This window comes from Salmo trutta, chromosome 22 (assembly GCF_901001165.1).
Source record: "Salmo trutta chromosome 22, fSalTru1.1, whole genome shotgun sequence".
NCBI lineage: Eukaryota > Metazoa > Chordata > Actinopteri > Salmoniformes > Salmonidae > Salmo > Salmo trutta.
In genome coordinates this window covers 31830632-31857321 of record NC_042978.1, presented here as the reverse complement: position 1 = coordinate 31857321, position 26690 = coordinate 31830632, and the positions used below count along the sequence as shown (strand labels likewise).

Sequence of the window (26690 nt, the reverse complement as noted above, 5' to 3'; positions counted from 1 at the left end):
TTCAAAAAGCAGGATGTTTAATTACAACAATCATCAAATCCCATAAAACCTGGTTGTTTCTCTTCAGAAGTACATTTTTATCGGATTCAGAGTAAAATTACGACAGTATACAAGCATGAAATAGACTTTGTTATGCTTATTTTTTTGCATATAAGATAGCAAAAGTGCATTTTTTTGCATTTAACCATCATTCCTCTGTTTGAGCATTGGCACTTGTTTCATTGAGAAGCCATACACTTATAAATGATAATAACAAAATAAAGACATAACATTTTCTGAGATAGTCATCCAAGCATAGCCTGAGTGCCAGTCTGTTTGTGCTATCATTCCAACTTCTTGTCACTCACTTTCATGACAAACATTTGGCTTGACAATACCAGCAATTGAGTATGCAAGAACACAAACAGATCTGAGACTAGGCTAATACAATATAATGGACCAGACCAGTTTCATTGGGTTTATGGGACCAACTGCTTGCATATGTCTTGCAGATGTCTTGGCCTTGTGTTTTCAGGAGTAAAGGATAATGCAGGAGAAGAAGCCATGCGAGGGGAGGGAGCAGGAGGAAGTGGTTGAGCACAGTAAAGTTTAAAAGCGGGCGCGGATACGCTCCAGAGGGTCAGTTTCCCACAACTTGGGGTCCCAGGCCTGGAACCAGCCGGTGAAGGTTGGTGGTTCCATTCCCTGCTTGATCGTAGTGATGGCAATGCCCCGGCGACCAGAAGGGTCCGAATCCACATAGTCTTTGGCTGAAAGACAAGAAAGCTCTACATTAAGCTCCATAGATCAGTTTCACAAACTCGGTCTTGGCCTAGCACTACACAGCTGATTCAAATGATCAACTCATAATCAAGCTTTGATTCTTTGAATCCGCTGTGTAGTGCTAGGGAAAAAAACTAAACGGGGTGGCCCAGGACAGAGTTTGGGAAACCCTGCTATAGATTGACACTTTTTGTTAGTGACTACACTGAGGTAGTGATAGCGTGTATGCATCAACAACGGCCAATAGATTATTAATCAATCGTACCAATTTTTGCTGATCCGGTCCTTTCCACCTCATTGGCCTCGTTGCCGATCCAGAGGAAGATCTGTAAAAGTAATAGAACAAATAGAATGACTAGAACGGCCATTCCCATTCAAATCAATGCTCCTTGATGGGTGGAGCGGCGTCCATATTGGGTGTACCCATGCCAAGAAGTATGTCATTCTATTTCTATGGCTTCAACCCTGCACCCTCAGGGGATCATGGGATAGGGAAACAATAAAAGCAGAATGTGGAGGGGGATTGGAGGATTGGACCACATCCTTTAAAAACTATCATGGCAGGACTTCAGTTGTATCAGAGCCACTGGGATCATGTGGATTATACTGTTTAATGGTCTTCAACTTCAGGCCAAGACCTTACCTGATCCCAAGTGTCCAGAAGCATGACGTCATCAGTTGCCAAGTCTGACTGGTTGAAATCTCCAGGCACCTCCTCAGCCTGAGAGAGAGAGATGAATACAGAGTATCCTTCACAATAAAATATTCCATCCCTACACTAAGAGAAATCCCCCTCTACTCACTATGAGCCTGCCAGTCTTGTTAGAGCAGCCAAACAGGCGTGGTGGCTTAACCATCTTCTGCAGACTCCTAGAGGTCTGGTACTCCTTCTTCCCTCCCAGAGCAGACCAGAACCCAGCTGGGGAAGGATGCAGAACAATACAATATGGTACATCAGAAACACTCATCATACCAGTATGGAAAACAAGTTTAATTCAATGCAAATTAAGGAAAATCTGAAAAATGAACTATAAAAGGGGCAATGACATTTGCCTCAAAAACAAAAGTAGCTCTAGAAAAACACACAAATAAATTAAAGTGAGTAATTTTGTAATGACTGTTCACATGTATTATTTGCTAATAAAAGTGCTACAATAAACGTATTTAAAAGAGAAAAACCTAATGTAAATGAATCCTATCATCACTAAAATATGTTATGTTATGCCTGTGATTAGGTGTAAGACTAAAACACCCACCTGGCTCCTTGCCCTCTGACACCTCAGTGGCACTTCCTCCTCCCAGGAAAGAGGTGACGTATTGGGCTGCAGCCAGCTCCTCCTCAGTGGCCCCCACTCCCCTCCACAGGAACACAGTGTTAGGGGACTTCAGCACAAACACATCATTGGTGTTCAGGAATGCAGCAGAGGGCTCCACCTGGATAGGAGAGAATGGGAGCGAGGGAGTGATAGCGAGAGAAAGAAGTGGTGAGGTACTCATATCCTATAATCCTCCTCAGTTCCTTTATTAACTGGCAGAATATACATTTTTCCTTTCTCATATTCCTTATGTAACTTCATAACTTCTGCCCTAATTTAAAGTAATCAGGATCATTCAAAATATCAGTGTTTAGTACTGTAGGTTGTGTATGTTGTGTGATCACCTAAACCTACATAGGCCTTCAGTGTGTGTGTGTATATATGTATGCAACCAATACATTTTGATTTGATTTATATGTTGTATGACTGACTGACCTCTACAGCCCGTGTGGCCCTGGTGGAGCTCTGGCGGATGTGGAAGAGGCGTGTGGAGCCCACCCTGCTCTGGCCCCCCTTACGGGATGTTCCGCCCAGGTGGATCACCATGGGCTTACCCTTGAACAGACTCATCAGGTGGGCCGGCTCCTGGCCCTGAGTCACACGCACCTGGAGGAGAGAGTAGGAGAGGAGACACTTCAGCATATCCGTCAAACCACAGAATAGGATCGACACACGCACAAGAGTCTGGAACCTGCACAGGGTCAGCCACAGAGCAGTGCCTCTGGAGCCTTCACAAGTCCAACCATTTAAGTCAAGACAATGATATACAGAGAACCCCTTCTTATGACATATGTGATGTGATTAAATAAGATATATCTGTTATGAATAGTGTCTGAATTAGTATTTTACCTGGACAGGAGACCCTCCCATGGAGTCATCCAGCCTGACAGTCAGGAAGGCGGAGGCAGCCAGCTCATCCTGAGTACACTTCAGCCCCTGCCTGCAATCATCAATCAATCAATCTTACAGGGATATGAATAAGGACAAACACAGAGAACGGATGTGCTCCTGCCTCCTGCAGAGCTAGGCCTATAGCTTAAGCCTGATTATGTCTCCCTCTTGTGGCGACATGGTGAACAATACTCACCAGGTGTAGATGATGTGCTGCTCCCTGCCTCCCAGGCGGTAGCTGTACAGGACCAGGTAGCAGTCACCTCCATAGAACTGGCCATAGCTGGAGGGGTCCACTGGCACCTGGTCACCATCCTCCACACGCCACACCTGAGGAGGAAATCCATCGCCTTTACATTACGACATACACTGAGTGTACAAAATATTAATAACACATTCCTAATATTGAGTTGCACCCCAACTTTTGCCCTCAGAACTCCCTCAATTCGTTGAGCATGGACTCTACAAGGTATCGAAAGCGTTCCACAGGGATGCTGGGTCAAATGCTTCCAACAGTTGTGTCAAGGATGTCCTTTGGGTGTTGTACCATTCTTGATAGGGGCGCAACTTTGGTTTTAGAAGTGGGGAGACAAGTTACAAGAGTGCTCCACATCCCACCAGCAGAAATAGCCTGGCAGCTGGCAGAGAGAGGTGGCATGACACCAGAAATGAAACCTAATGTGTTCATAATGTTTTGTACACTCACTGTACTTCTCCCAGTGTGTCATGTTCTACATTAAACACACCAGGAGTAGTAGAGTTAGATCAGTATTTCCCAAACCTCTCCTCCAGTACCTTTGCAAAAGATACATTTCAATTGAATGCATTCAGTTGTACAACTGACTAGGTATCCCCTTTCCCAGCCAGTGCCACTTGTTTTAAATAGTCCTGAGTTAGATCATCGTATGTCATCACTACTCTCTTCCAGCCGTACCTGAACCTTCCCGGATCCGTCATCCACCATGCCGTGCTGGGCTGCCATGGTCTTGTTGGTGTGCAGGCCGGAGGAGTCAAAGGGGACCTGCACCACCTTGGCGATACGCCCCAAGCTGTAGGCCTGGCCTGGGCCCGTGGTCTGGTCCTTATCCTTCCAGTTACAGAAGAACTGCTTGAACAGGGTGGTCTCTCCTCCGCCTGGCAACACCTGGACCTGTAGAATAAAATAGAGTAGACTTCTAAGGACTTGATCAGTCCACAGATCTGAGAGGGTGTTGATGGGATGTGGAGTGGTGGCTGTCATGGAATGCCATTTCCCTTATGTATGGAAAATGCCGGACCAGGGGGATTAACATGTGCTCTTCCGGAGTTGGCTGTGTTACCACTTGAGACTAACTTCCCAAATATGGGTACAAGTTCAGAATATTCAAGGCAGCAGTAGTGACGGGGGAGAAGTTTGATGTAACGTTACCTGAGTGTGTCTGGGGTACTTCTTCTCCTTGATGAACTGCTCTGCGGCCTTCATGGCAGCATTGCGTTCAGCTGTGTTGGCACTAGGTCCTTTCCAGATGAAGATCTTGCTGTCCACTCCATTGTCCAGAATGTAACACTCACTGGGGGAAAGCATTTCTTGTTTAAAGGGGCTGGTCTGGGCCACCACTGAAGCCTTCATGGAGCCGGCCGCATCAGAGATCTACAATACATCTTTATTCATCAATATTATACAGAGACAACGGAAATTGATACTTTTGCTGTCACAGTGCACAGCGCAGCGCCATGCCATAACACACACACGTCAGATTGGGAGCATCACAAGGCTGCAAATCTTTACCATGTAGAGAGCTCCCTTCTTCTGGTTGGATCTATCAACAGACTCGTCATCAGGGCTTCCTGCAGGGATGTTGGGTTTGGTCCCTAGAGCCTAAAAATAAACACAATCACAACAATGCTTCATGTCGTGAATAAGGGGAAATAAGTCATAGACAAGTTAATCAGCTCTGCCTAAGAAGTCCCAGTGCACTCCTCTAAAAAAGTTCCAGCATTGCATAAAATACCTTGTATATAGTTTATGACCACCATGCAAGCCTAGGAACAACTCCTTACCCTTTAAATGCATCGAATGAGATAAGGTCGTACCACAATGTCTTAGCATGCCCAGAGCGTATAATAATGCCAGATACCAGAAACCATCCCTCTCATATTCTCTGACCCTTCCAATGTAACAGGGTCAGGAAGTGGTGGTGAAGGTGGCTATCCTCCCTCCGCGATCATCTGTGTGTGTGGGTGTGTGTGTGTGTGTGTGTGTGTGTGAGAGAGAGAGTTACTCACGTCGATGACAGCCTGTGGCTCTCCTCCCTCCTCAATCATCAGCAGCGTGGCACGGCCATTCCTCTCGTTGTCACGGACATCGATGGCCACCTGGGATGCCTTCAGACGCTCAAATCTGTTGCACTCGCTGCCACACCACTGGAAGATGTCCTGAGAATAGAAACAAAAGCTGTCTGAATGGCCATGACTCAGACTAAGGGAAGAGACTCTTGCCTTTATGCATAGGGGAGAGTGGGGTAAGTTGAGCCAAATGGGTACGACAAGCCACCCTTGTTTATAGGAAACCATACACAAAATGTATCATTTGATAAGCAAGTCAGGCCCAAAAAACATTTAGTTTGTGTTAGAGGTTTCATGATGCTTGTATCTAAACCAAATTAGATACTTTTACGATTGTTCTATACATCAGTTGAGGCCTCTATAAGCTTAAATATACCTAGCATGGAAGTGCATCCTTGTAGCTGCGTGGGCTAATTTAGTCAAAATGTTTGCCTTGGGGTAAGTTGAGCCAATGGCAAGTTAAGCAAATTGAAGTGTTTTCTTTCCTGGGGTAATGCAAGGCATTATCCCTGGGATATGAGGTAACAACAGGACCTGGCCTATGTTAAAAGTGTTGAAAAATAATGTTTGGTAGGTGTTAAGCCTGTGTTAAAATATTCTTAAAATTATTAAAAGACAAAAAAGCGATTGTGTTGAATTGTGTTTGGCAAAAAAAGCTAGACATGGTTTTAAAAAGGTAGTGCTAATATTTAATTCAGCACAGAAATTTGTAGGCGGTTTAACTTACCCTGTCCCGGGGCTCAACTTACCCCACACCCTGGGTAAGCCGTGCCAGGAGACCACTTTTTTTGGACATGCAATGTTTTCAAGACGGTAATGTTTACATGAATTCTGATTATTCCCAGGGATACAGACCATCCTAAAATATATGTAGATATCTTTGTTAGACAGAATACTATATTTCCCTTGACGGCGTGATGCTGAATGTACAAAATGGCTCAACATATCCCACTCTCCCTACTTATGCATGCTCATGCATGATCCACAAAATAACAACTGGGGTATCTCCTTCTTTGGAGAGGGCTGTCAAATCACCCTCATTACACATATGCAAACATTGTGCATGTGGGATCATTGTGTTTCTGCCTATGTGACAATCCCCTTATGTAGCATTGGCCAAGTTCAACACACGAGTCTGGTTGAGGAGACTTAGTAACATATCATAATTTAGCTTAGTCACCAATAGGCTATCCCAGCCTCACCTTTCCTAGGTCGATGATGAAACAGTCTCCTCTGTTGAAGCTGGACCAAGACATGTCTACCTCTGTGGCCCTGATGGCCCTGCGGCCCTTGATGTGCAGCAGACGCTTGACGTTCATGTCGTTGGTCACCACGTGCTGGAAGCCAGAGGCCACCCCACCTTGCTAAAGGACAGAGAATGAAAATAGAAATCAGGTTAACAAAGCTAACAATAATGAATTGCTTAAAAGAAGTTTATATATATTTATGTTACATACTGCATGTTAAACTCCAACGTCATTGTCAGCAACTTTGTTCAGAGTAGTAAGTAAACATTTACTTCCATAGCTTCCTCTACTTGCCAATCCAGAAGCCAATGTAAAATCTTGCCAGACATGCAGCCATTTGGCTTTCCTGGAATTAGACCCATATGTGTCCTCCCTTAGCCTGTCCATCATTTGAAACTCTCCATGGCAACCCTCTATGGAAAACTTTATCGACTGCAGATGCTAAAACTTAAATACACACATTACTATAAATAGCACAGTTACCTTTTTAGCAAATCCCTCTTTTGTGCATGTACAGCTTCAAATATGTGCAACATGTGTCATGACTCATTAGTATTTCAATACTTTGATGGGTGTGTTGCTGTTGTTCTCACTAGAGTACTGATTAATACACATTTTACTATCCTTTAACTGGACGCTGGTAATCAATAGCTGTGAAATTGAGTCTCATTAGTCAACAAGTTCAAATGGGACTCCACTCTACTTACCAATACTTAACCTAATGAGAAACCCATGCACATTCTTTTTGATAATTACCCTTCTCTTCAAATTCATTGGGGTTCAATGTCACTGACATACTTAGAGAAGTATAGTAGTGGGATGTATAACAACAGAGTAAGCATCTAAGTGCTGGAAAGGGAAACCAAAGCTATACTGGGGTTGTCATGCGAGACACAGCGAGACCTTCAGTCATTTTTAAAAGGATGTGCAGTACTGTATTTATTAAGGATCCCCTTTCTGGGGTCCAAACACATTAAGGCACTTACATCACGCATAAAACAAAATATAAAACAATACATAATTTAACATAATTACACCACCACATATCTACAATACAAAATGTATAATACCACCATACAACAATATTACAATATATGTGTGTGTGTAGAGTGTGCGCTCGTGTGTGGGTATCTTTATTTAACCAAGAAACACTCAAGTTTTTTCTATGGCGATTTGATCTAAGCTGATATGCCCAACTGTCTCTCCGAGATGTTGTTCTGTAATATCTAACCTTGTACTTGATGCCAGACTTGAAGTAACCCAGGAAGGTGAGAGACTCGTTGTTCTGCACCTCTCTGAACTGGACCGGGTCTCCGCCCAGGAAATCATCCAGCTGGGTGGTAAAGATGGCCGCCGCACCTTTCTCATCCTGAGAACTCTCACTTCCTGTGGTATCAGCCAATAGAGACGTGGGGAGTTGAGGAAGAAGACCAATGGGAAAGTCCATATGAACATACAGAACGGTGTAGGGTGAAGTTTCCCCTAGGTGCAGTTCTTGGATCAGTTTAGCATTTGTCCTACTAATGGTTAAGGTTAGGATTGCTGATCCTAGATCTGTACATAGGGGTAACTTCTCCCCGGAGCATACACAACAACACAAGGGAGGAACCTTTTAGTTAATTATCAAATAGATATGACAAGTGAACAGGCATGTATCTTTTGATAACCCTTATCACTATGTGGGCATTTCCTGCATGTATAGGATAATGGTTAAAAGGCTCAGCCTGAGTGACCATGGTGATAAGCTATATCAGTCGGGTAACCAGCTCTCTCTCTCACCCAGCCACATGTGGATGTAGTATGAGGGGGCGGCAGTGGTGTAGAGAAGAACGTAACAGTCTCCAGTGAAGAAGTTCCCGTGGAGCTGTTTAAGAACCGGCTTCAGATCCATCTTCTCCACGCGCCACACCTGAAGACCAGGCTCCTTCCCTGCAGTCTGAAATTCCTTATGGAACACCATGGTTCTGGAGAGGAGGAGAAACAAAGTAACATTTCATACTTGAGCTTGCCGTAGTTAGGACTTCAACAATGTTACGTAATAGTAACCAACCCCTATCTTGATCCACTACTCTACAAGCCATCTAACTATTTCCGCCTTGATCTAATTCTCTGTTTGGTGAGTGCTATACAAGGTGACTGTCATTACCACTGACTAACACAAAAAACCCTCAGTGATGTCAAAGATATGATGGAAACTTATGGCTCTTTATCACCTGTTATGGAGGACTTTAAATCAAATCAAAGTTTATTGGTCGCGTACACAGATTTGCAAATGTTATTGCAGGTACTGAAAAATGCTTATGCTTCTAGCTCCAACAGTGTAGTAATATTTAGCAATATAATAACAATACACACAATCAAAAATTGCACAAAATATCAGAATGAGCGTCTGTAGTGTGAAAGGTTAATCTATGGCGCTAATAATTGTCACCGCTTCTCCCGCTCCAGCGCTCGATGTCACCGGGCTACCAACCACCGGTCCTGGCAACCCACATTATGCACACCTGGCAACCATCAATACGCACACCTGCTCCCCATCGTTATGCATACCTGGACTTCATCATCACCTTTATTACTCTCCCTTTATTTAGCCCTCAGTATTCAGGCAGTATTGGTTTTGTTTTCATGTCCAGTACGCTTCTCTTGTTTTTTATATCTTCATGTTCTTTGTTATTAAACTCACCAACTGCACTTGCTTCCTGACTCTCTGCATCTATGTTACGATAATGGAAGTTGACGTACTAAAGTAGGTTTCATAATACACTACTGCTATGGTGTGCTGTCATATGTGTATGAGGATAATTGCTGTATGTCACAAGTAATGTCATATATGTCATATAGTTCCATTGAATCCTTATAGGATCCTTAATAACCTCGACGGGATCGGTGTCCCCCCCACGGGATGGTTGAGCTAACATGTGCTAATGTGATTAGCATGACGTTTTAAGTAACAAGAACATTTCCCAGGACATAGACACATCTAATATGGGCAGAAAGCTTAGATTAACAAGCATTTAACTGCACTGTCCAATTTACATTAGCTATTACAGTGAAATAATACCATGCTATTGTTTGAGGAGAGTGCACAGTTATGAACTTCAAAATGTATTAATAAACCAATTAGGCACATTTGGGCAGTCTTGATCCAACATTTTGAACAGAAATGTAATGGTTCATTGGATCAGTATAAAACTTTGCACATACACTGCTGCCATCTAGTGGTCAAATATTACACCTAGATTCCTAAGTCATACACTACCAGTCCAAAGTTATTCAGGAGTTTTTCTTTATTTTGACTATTTTCTACATTGTAGAATAATAGTGAAGCCATCAAAACAATGAAATAACACATATGGAATGTGTAATAACCAAAAAAGCATTAAACAAATCCAAATATATTTTATATTTTTATATTTTATATACACTCTTGGCATTCTCTCAACCATTTTCACCTGGAATGCTTTTCCAACAGTCTTGAAGGAGTTCCCAGATATGCTGAGCACTTGTTGGCTGCTTTTCCTTCACTCTGCGGTTCGACTCATCCCAAACCATCTCAATTTGGTTGAGGTCGGGTGATTGTGGATGCCAGGTCATCTGATGCAGCACTCCATCACTCCCCTTCTTTGTCAAATAGCCCTTACCAAGCCTGGAGGTGTGTTGGGTCATTGTCCTGTTGAAAAACAAATGATAGTCCCACTAAGCCCAAACCAGATGGGATGGCGTATCGCTGCAGAATGCTGTGGTAGCCATGCTGGTTAAGTGTGCCTTGAATTCTAAATGCTTTACGGTGGAAAATACACATGTGGAGATCATCCGTTCACTCACACCGCGTCTCACAAAGACAGGGCGGTTGGAACCAATCTCCAATTTGGACTCGAGACCAAAGGACACATTTCCACCGGTCTAATGTCCATTGCTCGTGTTTCTTGGCCCAAGCAAGTCTCTTCTTCTTGTTGGTGTACTTTAGTAGTGGTTCCCTTACAGCAACTCAACCATGAAGGCCTGATTCACACAGTCTCCTCTGAACAGTTGATGTTGAGATTTATCCGTTACTTGAACTCTGTGAAGCATTTATTTGGGCTTTAATTTCTGAGGCTGGTAACGCTAATGAACTTACCCTCTGCAGCAGAGGTAACTTTGGGTCTTCCATTCCTGTGGCGGTCCTCATGAGAGCCAGTTTCATCATAGCGCTTGATGGTTTTTGCGACTGCACTTGAAGAAACTTTCAAAGTTCTTGATATTTTCCGGATTGACTGACCTTCATATCTTAAAGTAATGATGGACTGTCATTTCTCTTTGCTTATTTGAGCTGTTCTTGCCATAATATGGACTTGGTCTTTTACCAAATAGGGCCATCTTCTGTATATCCCCCCTACCTGGTCACAACACAACTGATTGGCTCAAACGTATTAAGGAAAGAGTTTCCATAAATTAACTTTCAAGAAGGCACACCTGTTAATTGAAATGCATTCCAGGTGACTATGTCATGAAGCTGGTTGAGAGAATGCCAAGAGTGTGCAAAGCTATCATCAAGGCAAAGGGTGGCTATTTGAAGAATCTCAAATATAAAATATATTTTGATTTGTCTAACACTTTTTTGGTTACTACATGATTCCATATGTGTTATTTCATAGTTTTGATATCTTCACTATTATTCTACAATGTAGAAAATAGTAAAAAATAAAATAAAAACCTTGAATGAGTAGGTGTTCTAAAACTGTATATTGGCCTTTCTCTTGCATTTCAAAGAAGGAACAAAGAAATAAATAAAATGCATGTTTTTTCTTTGTATTATCTTTTACCAGATCTTTGTGTTATATTCTCCTACATTAATTTCACATTTCTACGAACTTCAAAGTGTTTTCCTTCAAATGGTTTCAAGAATATGTATATCCTTGCTTCAGGTCCTGAGCTACAGGCAGTTAGATTTGGGTATGTCAATTTATGCGAAATTTAGAAAAAAAGGGTCCGATCCTTAAGAGGTTTTAATACACAACACAGGGAAAAGCTTCCCATTCTCAGTGAATGTTTTCCTTAGGTAAACAGAGGTAATTGTTGGCCCACCGAAGAGAAGGCCATATGTACAGTATTATTTACATAAGACAGGTGTGTATTCTGTGGAATGGCCCACCATAATGGCAGCAGATACCAGGGTGTCTGTTTGTTGGAGACCAATCATTCTTTTCTTGGACAGTTTATCCTTACTATGGATGTCTTCCAGTCCACATCATTAAAACCAAAATGTTATGTGTGCTTGAATTTATAAACTTATGTCTTTATTACTGGAAGTATATGAGAGTATATCTCTCATATTGGACTTAACATAAAACCTGTTACTTTACTATTATTACTCCTTTATTGACAATTGTGTGTCTAACTACGCTTTGTTCAAATTGCACCCTAATCCCTATATAGTGCAATACTTTTGACCAGAGCACTAAATCTGTGTTGATCTAGGGTGGTGGTGCAAAGAGAGTGAATCAAGTGACCCTGATTGACTCATGGGAGAACTTGGAACAGTAGCTCTCTCACTTTCTCTCCAAATTGACAGTTTTGAAGACTGATCCTTTTCTCAACAATCCAGCAACTGAAAATGTACAGTACTTGTCCATTTCACCGTACAAGCAGGAATTACATAATATCAATATATCTTTCCTGCAGCCATGTTTTGATTGAAGCTTTTTGTGAGATTGGATAAGAGACATTTCTCCCAAGGAAGGAATCTGTAAACATATGCCCATTTGTGACCCATTTGTTCCTCTAACCAATTATCCTCTAGTATTCCCCTAGCAGCTTGTTTCCTATGTGGTGCTACCGGATGAGTTCTGGATTAATTCTGGTCGAGGACGACTCAACACAAAACCACTTCAGAACACAGATGACAAAAACTATAGGATTCATGACCCTTAAAAACAGCAAAGTTTCTACTTTTACAAAAAATGTTATGTAAGATTGAGACAAACATGATAAGAATATATTATATATTTAATTCATTAATTAAATTCCTATGAATGATCAGTCATTAGAATATTAAATTCACAATCTCATTGTGCTAAAAAGCATCAACATACAGAGAGATACATGACGGACTTATTTTTTTGTTCAAATCCTTGTCTATAATATTTCTAACTCATATGCCAGTGTTTGTAACATTCCATATTCTCTAGTCAACGTGTTGACACAGCAACTCAATTAAGCAATCAAATGGAGAACTGTAGCCTACAAGTCTTTTAATCTCTGTTAATTCCGCTGCAAGATATGACATGACTCACATTACAAGGACTGTTTTTGAGTAGGTTGTTTTCCTCTTGGATTCATATGACTCTAGCCAGCCGACACGCACTACAATTTAAAAGTCACAGTGACAGTAAATTCCCGAAATGATTCATGAAATAGAAGCGTATCTAAGTTCTATTTATTTCTTTAACTTACATTTTCGAACAAAGTTATTTTTCACTACGATTGGCCACTCTACACACTGAGTGAATTAACATATTATTGACATCTATTTAAAATAGCGAAAGACATCTAGCCTAGGCTACCTGATATGAGTTTACAGGGCAACTGCAATATGATAAAGCATAGATCTACCGGCAGCAACATTCTACTTCAATACTTAAGATTCTGATAATAAACAACTTTATAGTTTAGTTCTTGTCTCTAAAGAAGCTACAGAAATTAGTATGTTTCCTATTTTCCATGAACATAGGCTTTCTTTTCTTTCCGATCAATTTATGTACTTATTTTACAAATCTATGTGTATCCTTATTGTATGAGAACAGTTGATGTATAGTTATAAAATGTTGTATTCTAAAAAATGTTTACCTGTTAGTAGAAAACTTTCGAAGATGAACTCAGCAGCAAAGTCAGATTTGGATGTTGTGTAGTATTCCTGATTCTGAAAAGACTGAACGTGAGAGAGGATATTATATAGCTGGAGGTCAGCGCTCGGGAAAGAAGAGGCGTCTCCGGACGCGCCCCAACCCACCTGCAAGTAACAACAGGTCGTAAACATACCACTATAGGCCTACATTGAGTAAGGTACCAGTCATTGGCAGCCGTGGCGGTTCAAGCTTGTATGGCTCCCTGGGTGAACCCCCACTTTAGCGCCCCCCCCCCCCAACCCAACAACAACAAAAAGCACCATTCTGCACTAATTTTTATTCAGACATTTGGAACAACGCAAAGAAATAATCATAACATTTAAAACTATCTAAATATAAAAATATATACAAAAATAAGACTAATAAATATCAAAAAGTAACAAAGACAAATATAAACAAATTGTAGTATATAAATATAAATAAAAAAGAGAATCAAATTATTACACTATTACCCTATTGCTAACAAAAAACACAAATAAAACTAAATTGCACAAATCCTATATCATTTTGGATTTGATTTGATCACACAAACAGAATAACACACTTATAAAGAAGAGAATAACTTAATCTCTGCTGCTATGAGATTGGTGCCCTTTTCTTCTTTGCCACTGTCTGATATTTTTTATTTTACCTTTATTTAACTAGGCAAGTCAGTTAAGAACAAATTCTTATTTTCAATGACGGCCTAGGAACAGTGGGTTAACTGCCTTGTTCAGGGGCAGAAAGACAGATTTGTACCTGTGTATATGAGTTAGTGCTATCTGGTATCCTTGGGACACTCATTCCCTAAACCCTAACCTTAAGCCCTACCCTAACCATAACCCTTACCTAACCATTACCTTAACCCTTTTAATTTCGACTTCAATGGCGGTAGGGAGGTCCCATGGATCCAGTATAGCAAAGACCGTCTGATATCATGCTGTGTTCAGCTCATCTAAATGCATCCTGGTACAGGACGTGAGCAGTTTCAATATTATTTTGGCAGGATACTTTGTTCCATTGTGCTGTCTCATACTCCGCTTACAAAAGATATGATCCAGCTGCAGACGCCAAGGAATAGGCCTGGCATTTAGGGGATGAAAACAATAGTGAAGACTTTATTGTGAATGAAACTGCATGTTGAGGCACATTCATATGTATCACTCAGATGAGAGAAATGTGATGCTTGGTTTAAGTTGCTCAGTATCCTCAAAGGAACATATTGAGGTTGTTACCAGAATGTGGAACTCATTTCTTTCTTTAACAATCAAACGGCAGCTTCTCAGGCCAAATACAATCAAACAACCTCTAACAACCTAACACGTAAAATACATACAGGTAAGACAGCATTCCCAGTCTCTTGTGGGCCCAGTGACCTCAGTCTACACCCAACCAGGGTTGGGGTCAATTCCATTTAAATTCCAGTCAATTCACAAAGTGAACCAAGTTACAATTCCAAATGTTCCACATTGAAAAGCATTGAAGATAATTGGAATATCAGTGCACTTCCTGAATTGACTGGAATTGAAATGGAATTGACCCCAACCCTGCACCCAAAAACTATTATTTGCTGAAACAGACTACTTTGTTTTCCCTGACATCATGCATGACATGAGTAGTTAAAATAAAAGTACATTATTTTGCTTCTTGACTGGCTGCATCACCGCTTGGTAAGACAATTGCACCGCCCTCGACAACAAAGTGCTACAGAGGGTGCTGCAGACGGCAGTCTCAATATTATTTTGGCAGGACACCTTGTCCCATTGTGCCGTCTCTCACTCAGCTTAAAATATGTGCTCCAGCTGCAGACACCACAGAATAGTATTGAGGGTATAATAACAATAGGGAATGCACCGGATTAAACTGCTCAAAGACTTTAAACCTATTCTGAATGAAACTGCATGTTGAGGCACATTCATGTGTACCACTCAGATGAGAGAAATGTGATGCTTGGTTTAAGTTGCTCAATGTCTGAGGTTGTTACCAGAATGTGAAAATCATTCCTTTCTTTTACAATTAAACAACCCATAAAACAGAGTTTCCCAAACCTCGGTCCTTGTGACCCCAAGGGGTGCACGTTTTGGGTTTTGCCTTAACACTACACAGCCAATTTCAAATGATCAAAGCGTGATGATTAGATTATATTTTAAATCAGCTGTGTAATGCTAGGGCAAAAACCAAAACGTGCACGCCTTAGGGTCCCGAGGACCGAGTTTGGGAAACCCTTCCCTAAGAAAACATGTAAAATACATACGTAAGACACCATTCCCAGTCTCTTGTGGGTCCAGCAACTCCAGTCTACACCCTACAACTATAAATTGCTGAAACAGGATACTTTTTACCCCCAGGCATCATGCATTCTTTCTCCTGTGTTTTTTCCCCCACTCTCACAGTCATCAATCAGGATAGCACAGGCGTCTTCTCCTGCATGTGTTCATGTGCATCTATGGCTGACATATTCATAGTGTATCAAACATTAGGAACACCTTTCTAATATTGAGTTGCACGCACCCCCAACTTTGCCCTTAGAACAGCCTCAGTTCATCGGGCCATGGACTCCACAAGGTGTCGAAAGCGTACCACAGGGATGCTGGCCCATGTTGACTCCAATGCTTCCCACAGGTGTGTCAAGTTGGCTGGATGTCCTTTGGGTGTGGAGCATTCTTGATACACACGGGAAACTGTTGAGTGTGAAAAACCCAGCAGCGTTGCAGTTCTTGACACAAACCGGTGCGCCTGGCAGCTACTACCATACCCCGTTCAAAGACACTTTCATCTTTTGTCTTGCCCATTCACCCTCTGAATGGCACACAAAGTGCATTCAGAAAGTATTCAGACCCCTTCCCCTTTTCCACATTTTGTTATGTTACAGTCTTATTCTAAAATGAACGAAATAAAACATTTTCCCCAACAATCTTCACACAATACCCCATAATGACAAAGATTTTTTGCAAATTCATAATAAATTCTATATTGAAATACCTTATTTACATAAGTATTCAGACCCTTTGCTATGAGACTCGAAATTGAGCTCAGGTGCATCCTGTTTCCATTGATTGTCCTTGAGATGTTTTATACAACTTGATTTGACTCCACCTGTGGTAAATGAAATTGATTGGACATGATTTGGAAAGGCACACACCTGTCTATATAAGGTCCCACAGTTGACAGTGCATGTCAGAGCAAAAACCAAGCCATGAGGTCGAAGGAATTGTCCGAAGAGCTCCGAGACAGGATTGTGTCAAGGCACATATCAGGGGAAGGGTACCAAAAAAATTCTGTAGAATTGAAGCTCCGCAAGAACACAGTGGCCTCCATCATTCTTAAATGGAAGAAGTTGGAACCACCAAGACTCTTCCTAGAGCTGGCCGCCCAGCCAAACTGAGCAATCGGGGGAGAAGGGCCTTGGTCAGGGAGGTGACCAACAACCCAATGGTCACTCTGACAGAGCTCTAGAGTTCCTCTATGCAGATGGGAGAACATTACAGAAAGACAACCATCTCTGCAGCACTCCACCAATCAGGCCTTTATGGTAGAGTGGCCAGACGGAAGCCACTCCTCAGTAAAAGGCACACGACAGCCCACTTGGAGTTTCCAAAAAGGCACCTAAAGACTCTCAGACTCTCCTCCCCTTCATCTACACTGACTGAATGGATTTAATAAGTGACATCAATAAGGGATAATAGATTTAACCTGGATTCACCTGGTCAGTCTATGTCATGGAAAGAGCAGGTGTTCTTAATGTTTTGTATACTCAGTGTAGTGAGTGTACATCTATGAACATTTGTGTGAAAACAATCAACCACGTTACAGCAGTGCAATTCCACCTGCAGAAATAGCCTGGCAGCTGACAGAGAGAGGTGGCAGGACACCAGAACTGAAACCCAACAAGCTTGTCATTTAATATTCCCCCTAAAATCCACACAGATCCCTCTAAATGCCCTCTGCACGCAGCTTGCCATTGAATATGCAAGATATTCTTATGAAAAAGGATCAAATCTGAGGGTAAAAATATTATAGAACAATTTGAGAATGAAAACCCTAAGCAGTGCATTAAGAATAAGCCTGTTGGATCCTTCTTCTTCGAAAAAGTCATTTATTGAGCTGTCTTTGCACTGTGAATTGAAGTGAATTTGACAGTAACTTACAGGCAGCTCATTGGCAAGTAAGTTACTGTATTTCATATCGCAGCAAATATAGGCTCTTACAAGGTACCTCTCAAAATATGTTAATAAATCAGAAACAACAATACCATGCACCCACTAGTGGTCAAAAGGTTTTTGGTACTACAAAAATACGGTATGGTACTGTATTCTGTGGGGTAGAATTACAGTACCATTAGAAATACAGCAATTATTTCCCCACCCACATTTTCCCATAATGTACCATCATTTAAAGTATGCTGCAGTAAAATGTTTCACAGCATTTGACTGTTGACAATACCCAAAATTACCGTATAAATTACACTTTTCCATTACAGTGTGTGAAAAATGACGTTTTTGTCAGGGACACTTAGAAGGAAGAGGAAGAATACTGTCTAATAGAGAGATGAAAAAGACAATGTCCAGCGCAGGAACCAAATGTATGCATTTTGGTTCAGGCGCACACAAGAGATTAAATCAAGTGTGATGCCTAAAGAATGTAGTTGAACATTGGCAGTTGAGTTCAGCAGCTTGGCCGTGAGTGTGGGCCTGCGTAGCATCCCAACTGGCACCCTATTCCCTATATACTACTTTTTACCTATATGACTCTGGTCAAAAGTAGTGCACTGTATAGTGAATAGGGTACCATTTGGGCCGCAGACTGTGTCTCTGGCTGCTATTGTGTGGTGCTGAGCTGTCAGCAGCTGGGGTATTTGGCCACTTTGTTCCCCACGTGGCAGTGTGACAGAGGGGGAAGGCATGTACCTCTGCCCTGGGATGACTGAGGGCTAGCAGTCGCCTCAGGTTAGGGCCGGGTCCATCACCATCACTCCTCCTACCACAGACTGCTGCCTCAGCACATTCTGCTGCTTTTGTCTGTTGTACGTACACACACACACACACACACACACACACACACACACACACACACACGTGCACACACACACACACGCACGTGCACACACACACACACACACACACACGTGCACACACACGTGCACACACACACACACACACACACGTGCACACACACACGCGCACACACACGTGCACACACACATGCACACACACGCGCACACACACGCGCACACACACGTGCACACACACTTGCAGTATAGATAAAAACACACCAACAAACATATCCAGACACAATCTGTGAATATCTTAGTCTGCTCTTGTCCTAAAAGACAATCAAATTGGAGAGATTGAGGATACACAGTGCCTTCAGAAAGTATTCACACCCCTGGACTTTTTCCACAATTTGTTGTGTTACAGCCTGAATTTAAAATGTATTAAATTGAACATGTGTGTGACTGATCTACACACAATAACCCATAATGTCAAAGTGGATTTAGTTTTTTGGAAATCACATAATAAGTTGCATGGACTCACTCTGTGCAATAACATGATTTTTAAATGGCTCACCTTTAACGTAAACCTGGCAGAGACAACAAATGCTTCTCAAATGGAACCCTATTCCCTATTTAGTGCATTACTTTTGACCAGGTCCCATAGGGCTCTGGTCAAAAGTAGTGCACTATGTAGGGGATAGGGTGCCATTTGTGACACAGACAGATTGCTTTGCTCCATATCTCCTAGGATCATAAGGAACCCTACATAGCCACTCCTAGGATGAGCAAGGGAAGCGATTTGGATGTAGCATTAGGATCAAATCGCCTGCAGATGCTGGTCCGTTTAATTTCCTGCAGAGAGCAGCTCTTCTCCGTGCAGCAATACTAATGGCACAGATCACTTGGAACAGACAAATAAGGGCGTAACACTGCTGTAACACTGCCACGTTTCACAGTGGTTTAGCATATGTTGTCAATAATTATAATTGGTGTTTAGACCTGCTGAATGTTACTGTAATAGTAAACAACAAAATACAAATAGTCATATGCGCAATCAAAAGTGCATTCTGAATCAGCACATTACACTCCACCAAGCATTTGTGCATGCTACTAGACTCGTCTACAATACAATAAAAACAAAAGCATTTCATTTGTCCGAGAGGACTTTATCTCATATTCAAAATAAAATTTATATTTGTCGACAAAGGTATTCTTTATCGGTCTTCTCTCTTACTTTGTGGTGGGAGTAGGGAGGGGGCTGTAGGGTTGTGACCTGATAGAGGTCAGACAAGAGCAAACAGCTATTTTATGGAGCTCCTTGCTTCTCTCAAAGCTGGAGATCTTGGTCCTTAGACGTGTCATTTCGGATTCCTGATCCCCCCCACCCAAAACAAAGAGAATTATAATAATGACTTGACCACAATCAATGGGTATGGTAACTCCAAGATAATTAATGATCAAATAAACATTAGCTGATGTTTATTTGGAGTCATACAAGAGGATATTCCTTCACAGCTCTACCTTGATAAGCAGGGTCTCGCTGGTGCTCTGCAGCAGCTGTTCTCTGGTGTTGAGTTCTGCCAGCAGGGCGGTGGTGTTGTGCTGGGCCTCCTCCAGCTGCAGTCTGTAATGCTGTAGTTCAGAGGTCAGCTGAACCTGGGAGCAGCGTAGGGTGGAGACAACACACTCTGACGCCTTCAGCACCTCCGCCTGGCTCTCCTGTAGAGCTGACAGCTGGAGGAGAAGAGACCCCCATTGGTTTAACAGAAGGGACTCATGCTCATTGTCAGTACTCAAGAGACTTAGAAGACTGTCCCTCTTATCTATGTGTTGGATCCTCTGATTCAGAAAAGCATGAGGATCGATTTAGTAAACTGAGATGTATAATAACCCCCAAATAATCCCTTCGCACGGGAGGATAGACCTGGGAATTTAGCAGATAATTCCTAGGAGAAACTCAGTATAAAAGGGTCAAAGTTTGAACCCCTCTACTGAACCTGGGTCATTCTTACAAAATGTGATGTGAATGTAACTAAATAGACAGTTATTATGACCTAATGTAGTAGGCTCTAGCTACCTCATTCTGTTGCAGCCATCTCAGTGTGTCTAGCTCCAGTCTGAGGGAGGCCACTGTGGCCTGGAGTCTGGCCTCAGTCTGGGCAGCCTGCTCCTCCATCCTCCCCTGCTCCTCCTCCATATGCCTGGCATGGTTCTCCTATCACCAATATCACCCAGATGACCAGGCATTAGCACCGTTATGTGCCGCACTCCAGTATCCACAGCATCTAGTAGATGTTTTACAGCACCTAGTACAAACACTGATACTCTTGCATGCTCAAAAGGTGGAATTATATCACATAGCATTTACTGTAAGTACCACAGCACACAAGCGCTGATTAAATTATATCACGCCACAGACATGTGCGCTTACGTGGGAGACAATAAGAGGGTGTCGTGATTGGGTCAAACCTTTTCACGGCATAACTGAACACTTTCTTCTAGCTGTATTGTCAGGATCTCACAGCGACTATGCATCTCCTGGTTGTGAGATGTCCTCTGGAGCTTCTCCCTGCACAGAAACAGCTGCTGGCCCTGGACTAAGGCTTCCTGATGGCCAAACACAAACACACACACACAAATACTGTAGCCATAGTTCACAGAAGACGTACAGAAAGACAGTCAAATGAGAGACCCATATTGAACACAGAAGACTTACAGAAAGACAGTCAAATGAGAGACCCATATTGAACACAGAAGACTTACAGAAAGACAGTCAAATGAGAGACCCATATTAAACACAGAAGACTTACAGAAAGACAGTCAAATGAGAGACCCATATTGAACACAGAAGACGTACAGAAAGACAGTCAAATGAGAGAACCATATTGAACACAGAAGACTTACAGAAAGACAGCCAAATGAGAGACCCATATTGAACACAGAAGACTTACAGAAAGACAGCCAAATGAGAGACCCATATTGACAAAAGAAGAGTAGATGTTATGTCAGTACTCAGAAATAGACACTGCTGAGGCAACATCTTGAGACAAAGCTGTCAAAACTGAAACCCTTGGTAAACATGTTTTTGTTGAGTGATAACAGTAGTGTAATGACAAGATAGACATGGTTTATACTGTAGATACCGTATACCATTGTTTCATTCACTTTTTGGGGCTATTCAATTGCAAAACTGCCATAGCATTGCCACATATTATACTTCTGAAAAGTGTTCCTTTCCCCACACATATCAGCATGAGTACTTCTTATGCCTCTAACAAAGGAACATTCCATGCCACAGTTGACATAAAATAGATAAAAAGGTCAGCTGAGGTGACTTCATCATGTAAAATACAAGGAAGATGTATGAGATGATAACTGGGCCCAATGTAGCAGCCCAGTGAATTAGTGGTGAAACTATTATAGTGTGTGGTGTATGAAAGTAGACAGTAGAGTGAGTGAGAGTGTGTTATTGTGGTCAGCTTGTGTGTGAGATGCTGTTATAATTTACAGTGTTCGATAATAAGCCTATCATTACGTTAAACTGAGGAACTCATTCTCACGCTCCCCTCTCTCTGAGAACCACTAGGACAACACAAGGACAACAGCCTCCTCCTGTCCCACTGTGGACGTGTTGACAAAGATGTTACATGGGAAAGATGGGTTTGGATTATGGGATAAATGTCAGTGTCCAAGTGTTGAAAAAAATGACTCCCCCCGGGGAATCTGGTTAGAACACCCATGAGACTACAGAGCAGTGTTGTGTTCGAGACCCCCTAAAGCGAGACCGATTCAAGAACAAGACCGGAGGAAATCGAGTCAGAGTCAAGACCGAGACAGGGAGGGGGACAAGGAGCAAGAGACCAAGTCAAGACCGAGATCAGAAAAATGCGAGTCCAATTCAAGACCATGCTTGTTATTTTGTCAAATCACCACAATAATAAGAGTTCAAAATGTCCAGTATTTCTGTGTTCATATTTCAGAACATTTTTAGACATTCAGAACAGTGAAAAAATGCATGCTGAGGGAAAATAGAGATACTCTACAAATTATTACTAACCCAAACACAGTGGGGAACAATGGGCCTTCTACGCCTTCAGAGGGCTAAGGATTTATAAAATAATTATTAGAATAATAATATTATAATTATATTATTATTTTCAATAATGTTCTGATTTAATCTCTTCAGTTTTTGTTGGAAAGGGTTAACACTGAAGCAAAAAAAATAACCAATCACGATTTTTCTTTGCTGGTCTTTGGGGAGATAAATCTAGCTAGCTAAGTCAGCCATTGGCTAAGCCATTCGGCGCTAGATAAAACGCATCTGCCATTCAACTGTATTAGGGCAACATTTTGGAGTGACAGTGGAATCAACCAATCACATTTTGACTTAAAACCTCTTACATCTAGATGTTCCGCTAGCGGAACGCCTCGCCAATATCGAATGATAGAGCGTGGCGCGAATTACAAACTCCTCAAAAATCCCAAACTTCAATTTTTCAAACACATGACTATTTTAAACCATTTTAAAGACAAGACTCTCCTTTATCTAACCACATTGTCCGATTTCAAAAAGGCTTTATAACGAAAGCAAAACATTAGATTATGTCAGGAGAGTACCCAGCCAGAAATAATCAGACACCCATTTTTCAAGCTAGCATATAATGTCACAAAAACCAAAACCACAGCTAAATGCAGCACTAACCTTTGATGATCTTCATCAGATGACACTCCTAGGACATTATGTTATACAATACATGTATGTTTTGTTCAATCAGGTTCATATTTATATCAAAAAACAGCTTTTTACATTAGCATGTGACGTTCAGAACTAGCATACCCACCGAAAACTTCCGGTGAATTTACTAAATTACTCACGATAAACGTTCACAAAAAACATAATTATTTTAAGAATTCTAGATACAGAACTCCTTTATGCAATCACGGTGTCTGATTTTAAAATAGCTTTTCGGTGAAAGCACATTTTGCAATAATCTGAGTAGATAGCCCGGCCATCATAGCTAGCTATTTTGACACCCACCAAGTTTGGCACTCACCAAACTCAGATTTACTATAAGAAAAATTGGATTACCTTTGCTGTTCTTCGTCAGAATGCACTCCCAGGCCTTCAACACCCAATGTTGTTTTGGTTCCAAATAATCCATAGTTATATCCAAATAGCGGCGTTTTGTTCTTGCGTTCAAGACACTATCCGAAGGGTGACGCACCAGCGCGTATCGTGACAAAAAATTTAAAAATATACCATTACCGTACTTCGAAGCTTTTTCTCGTAAAATAGCGATAATATTCAGACCGGGAGACGTTGTATCCGTTCAAACACTGAAAGAAGAAAATGGTGTCTTCACATGCACTCGCGCGCCCGTGTCATTGTTCTCAGATCGACCACTTTCCAAATCCCCTACTGTTTTTCGCCCAGGGACTGCAGAGTCATCATTCCCCGTTCTGGCGCCTTCTGATAGCCTATGGGAGCCTTAGAAAATGTCACGTTACAGCAGAGATCCTCTATTTCCCATAAAGAGGCTATAGAAGGACAAGAAATGGTCAGAGAGGGCACTTCCTGTATGGAATCTTCTCAGGTTTTGGCCTGCCATATGAGTTCTGTTATACTCACAGACACCATTCAAACAGTTTTAGAAACTTTAGGGTGTTTTCTATTCAAATCAAACAATTATATGCATATTCTAGTTTCTGGGCAGGAGTAATAACCAGATTAAATCGGGTACGTTTTTTATCCGGCCGTGAAAATACTGCCCCCTATCCTAAACAGGTTAATGGCTGCGACCGTTATTACAAAAATGTATGGAAACTTCTGCCTTCTTGAAGGCCAATAGGTCACTGCGCAAGAGTGAGCAGTACTTTTCCCAGGGTCCAGCTAGCTAGCTTTTGTTATCGGCTAGTTTGCAGCGGCTGCAGCAAGTGTTATCAAAGAGGATGTTGTTGCTAATTTGTTAGCATCTCTGTTTTCAAAAATAACTTTCAACTAGTTAAGTTTCAAATTATCATCATCTGGTGAGTGGAATTGTGTTTTTTATTGCAGCATGCTTGCTGTTAGCCATCTTTTTGAGAAAAAGAACTTGAGTGTGAAACATTGTTGCATTTAATGTCAAACTGACAGCCTTTTAGCATCATGATATCTTATTAAAATCTGTTCATACACCCCCCTGGGAAGAATATAACACTAACATTTTTGGGGGACAAGCAACCAATTAGATATGGTAATTTTCACGTTTTCATAAATTCTTAGAATGTTTGGGAATTACGTATACTAAGGCATTTGTGGAAATTCTATAGCAATATAGAGTGGGAAAGGGGCCATGCGTTTGGACAATTAATAGACACTGCAGTAAATAAAACAGAATAAAAGCATCTGTCTTGTCCAGGACTGGAGTCTACGCAGACCGGTGCACTATAGCCAATCAGAGCTACAGTAGGCCTTTATACAAACAAGCCATTTGCCACAAGGACCTGCCATCATTCTCTTTGAACTGGACTGTGTGTTTACTGGCAGTTGCAAGAGCGTGACTTTAGATTTTTTATTTATTTATTTATTTCACCTTTATTTAACCAGGTAGGCAAGTTGAGAACAAGTTCTCATTTACAATTGCGACCTGGCCAAGATAAAGCAAAGCAGTTCGACAACATACAAAAAACACAGAGTTACACATGGAGTAAAACAACATACAATCAATGATGCAGTAGAAAAAAAACAAGAAAAAAAAAAACAAGACTATATACAATGTGAGCAAATGATGTGAGATAATGGAGGTAAAGGCAAAAAAATGCCATGGTGGCAGAGTAAATAAAGTATGGCAAGAAAAACACTGGAAAGGTAGATTTGTAGTTTGAAGAAAGTTAAAAGTTAAAATATAAATAATATGGTGCAAAGGAGCAAAATAAATAAAATAAATAAATACAGTAGGGGAAAAGGTAGTAGTTTGGGCTCAATTAAAGATGGGCTATGTACAGGTGCAGAGATCTGTGAGCTGCTCTGACAGCTGGTGCTTAAAGCTAGTGAGGGAGATAAGTGTTTCCAGTTTTAGAGATTTTTGTAGTTCGTTCCAGTCATTGGCAGCTGAGAACTGGAAGGAGAGACGACCAAAGGAGGAGTTGGCTTTAGGGGTGACCAGAGAGATATGCCTGCTGGAGCGCGTGCTACAGGTGGGTGCTGCTATGGTGACCAGTGAGCGGAGATAAGGGGGGACTTTACCTAGCAGGGTCTTGTAGATGACCTGGAGCCAATGTGTTTGGCGACGATTATGAAGTGAAGGCCAGCCAACGAGAGCATACAGGTCGCAGTGGTGGGTTGTATATGGGGCTTTGGTGACAAAACGGATGGCACTGTGATAGACTGCATCCAGCTTGTTGAGTAGGGTATTGGAGGCTATTTTGTAAATGACATCGCCGAAGTCGAGGATTGGTAGGATGGTCAGTTTTACGAGGGTATGTTTGGCAGCATGAGTGAAGGATGCTTTGTTGCGAAATAGGAAGCCAATTCTAGATTTCACTTTGGATTGGAGATGATTGATGTGAGTCTGGAAGGAGAGTTTACAGTCTAACCAGACACCTAGGTATTTGTAGTTGTCCACAAATTCTAAGCTAGAACCGTCCAGAGAAGTTATGCTGGATGGGCGGGCAGGTGCAGGCAGCGATCGGTTGAAGAGCATGCATTTAGTTTTACTTGTGTTTAGGAGCAGTTGGAGACCACGGAAGGAGAGTTGAATGGCATTGAAGCTCGTCTGGAGGGTTGTTAACACAGTGTCCAAAGAAGGGCCAGAAGTATACAGAATGGTGTCGTCTGCGTAGAGGTGGATCAGAGATTCACCAGCAGCAAGAGCGACATCATTTATGTATACAGAGAAAAGAGTTGGCCCAAGAATTGAACCCTGTGGTACCCCCATAGAGACTGCCAGAGGTCCAGACAGTCGGCCCTCCGATTTGACACACTGAACTCTGTCAGAGAAGTAGTTGGTGAACCAGGCGACGCAATCGTTTGAGAAACCAAGGCTACTAAGTCTGCCGATGAGGATGTGGTGATTAACAGAGTCAAAAGCTTTGGCCAGGTCAATGAATACGGCAGCACAGTAATGTTTCTTATCGATGGCGGTTACGATGTCGTTTAGGACCTTGAGCGTGGCTGAGGTGCACCCATGACCAGCTCTGAAACCAGATTGCATAGCGGAGAGGGTGCGGTGGGATTCAAAATAGTCGGTAATCTGTTTGTTGACTTGGCTTTCGAAGACCTTAGAAAGGCAGGGTAGGATGGATATAGGTCTGT

At 41.9% G+C, this 26690-nt stretch overlaps 2 protein-coding genes across 3 annotated transcripts in view; both read right to left on the bottom strand.

Moving 5' to 3' along the window:
* LOC115158585 (gelsolin) overlaps window positions 1-13467 on the bottom strand; it is a 13468-nt gene extending 1 nt beyond the window's left edge. The window contains exons 1-16 of the mRNA XM_029707732.1: window positions 13367-13467; window positions 8321-8505; window positions 7773-7927; window positions 6497-6658; window positions 5235-5384; window positions 4738-4827; window positions 4378-4599; window positions 3904-4119; window positions 3166-3299; window positions 2928-3018; window positions 2514-2684; window positions 2019-2196; window positions 1566-1681; window positions 1406-1483; window positions 1028-1088; window positions 1-749 (exon numbers count right to left, since the gene is read on the bottom strand). The exon at window positions 1-749 is cut by the window's left edge and continues 1 nt beyond it. Of these exons, the coding sequence (XP_029563592.1) occupies window positions 589-749; window positions 1028-1088; window positions 1406-1483; window positions 1566-1681; window positions 2019-2196; window positions 2514-2684; window positions 2928-3018; window positions 3166-3299; window positions 3904-4119; window positions 4378-4599; window positions 4738-4827; window positions 5235-5384; window positions 6497-6658; window positions 7773-7927; window positions 8321-8501 (2166 nt within the window). The 5' untranslated portion in view covers window positions 8502-8505; window positions 13367-13467 and the 3' untranslated portion in view covers window positions 1-588. The remainder of the gene's footprint in view (window positions 750-1027; window positions 1089-1405; window positions 1484-1565; window positions 1682-2018; window positions 2197-2513; window positions 2685-2927; window positions 3019-3165; window positions 3300-3903; window positions 4120-4377; window positions 4600-4737; window positions 4828-5234; window positions 5385-6496; window positions 6659-7772; window positions 7928-8320; window positions 8506-13366) is intronic.
* A 6075-nt stretch (window positions 13468-19542) lies between these two features.
* The window catches only part of LOC115158579 (coiled-coil domain-containing protein 18), a 50739-nt gene continuing 43591 nt past the window's right edge, over window positions 19543-26690 (bottom strand). For both annotated transcript variants that reach the window (XM_029707706.1, XM_029707705.1), the window contains exons 24-27: window positions 20867-21004; window positions 20475-20612; window positions 19919-20131; window positions 19543-19768 (exon numbers count right to left, since the gene is read on the bottom strand). In XM_029707706.1, coding sequence (XP_029563566.1) covers window positions 19628-19768; window positions 19919-20131; window positions 20475-20612; window positions 20867-21004 — 630 coding nt within the window. In that variant the 3' untranslated portion in view covers window positions 19543-19627. The remainder of the gene's footprint in view (window positions 19769-19918; window positions 20132-20474; window positions 20613-20866; window positions 21005-26690) is intronic.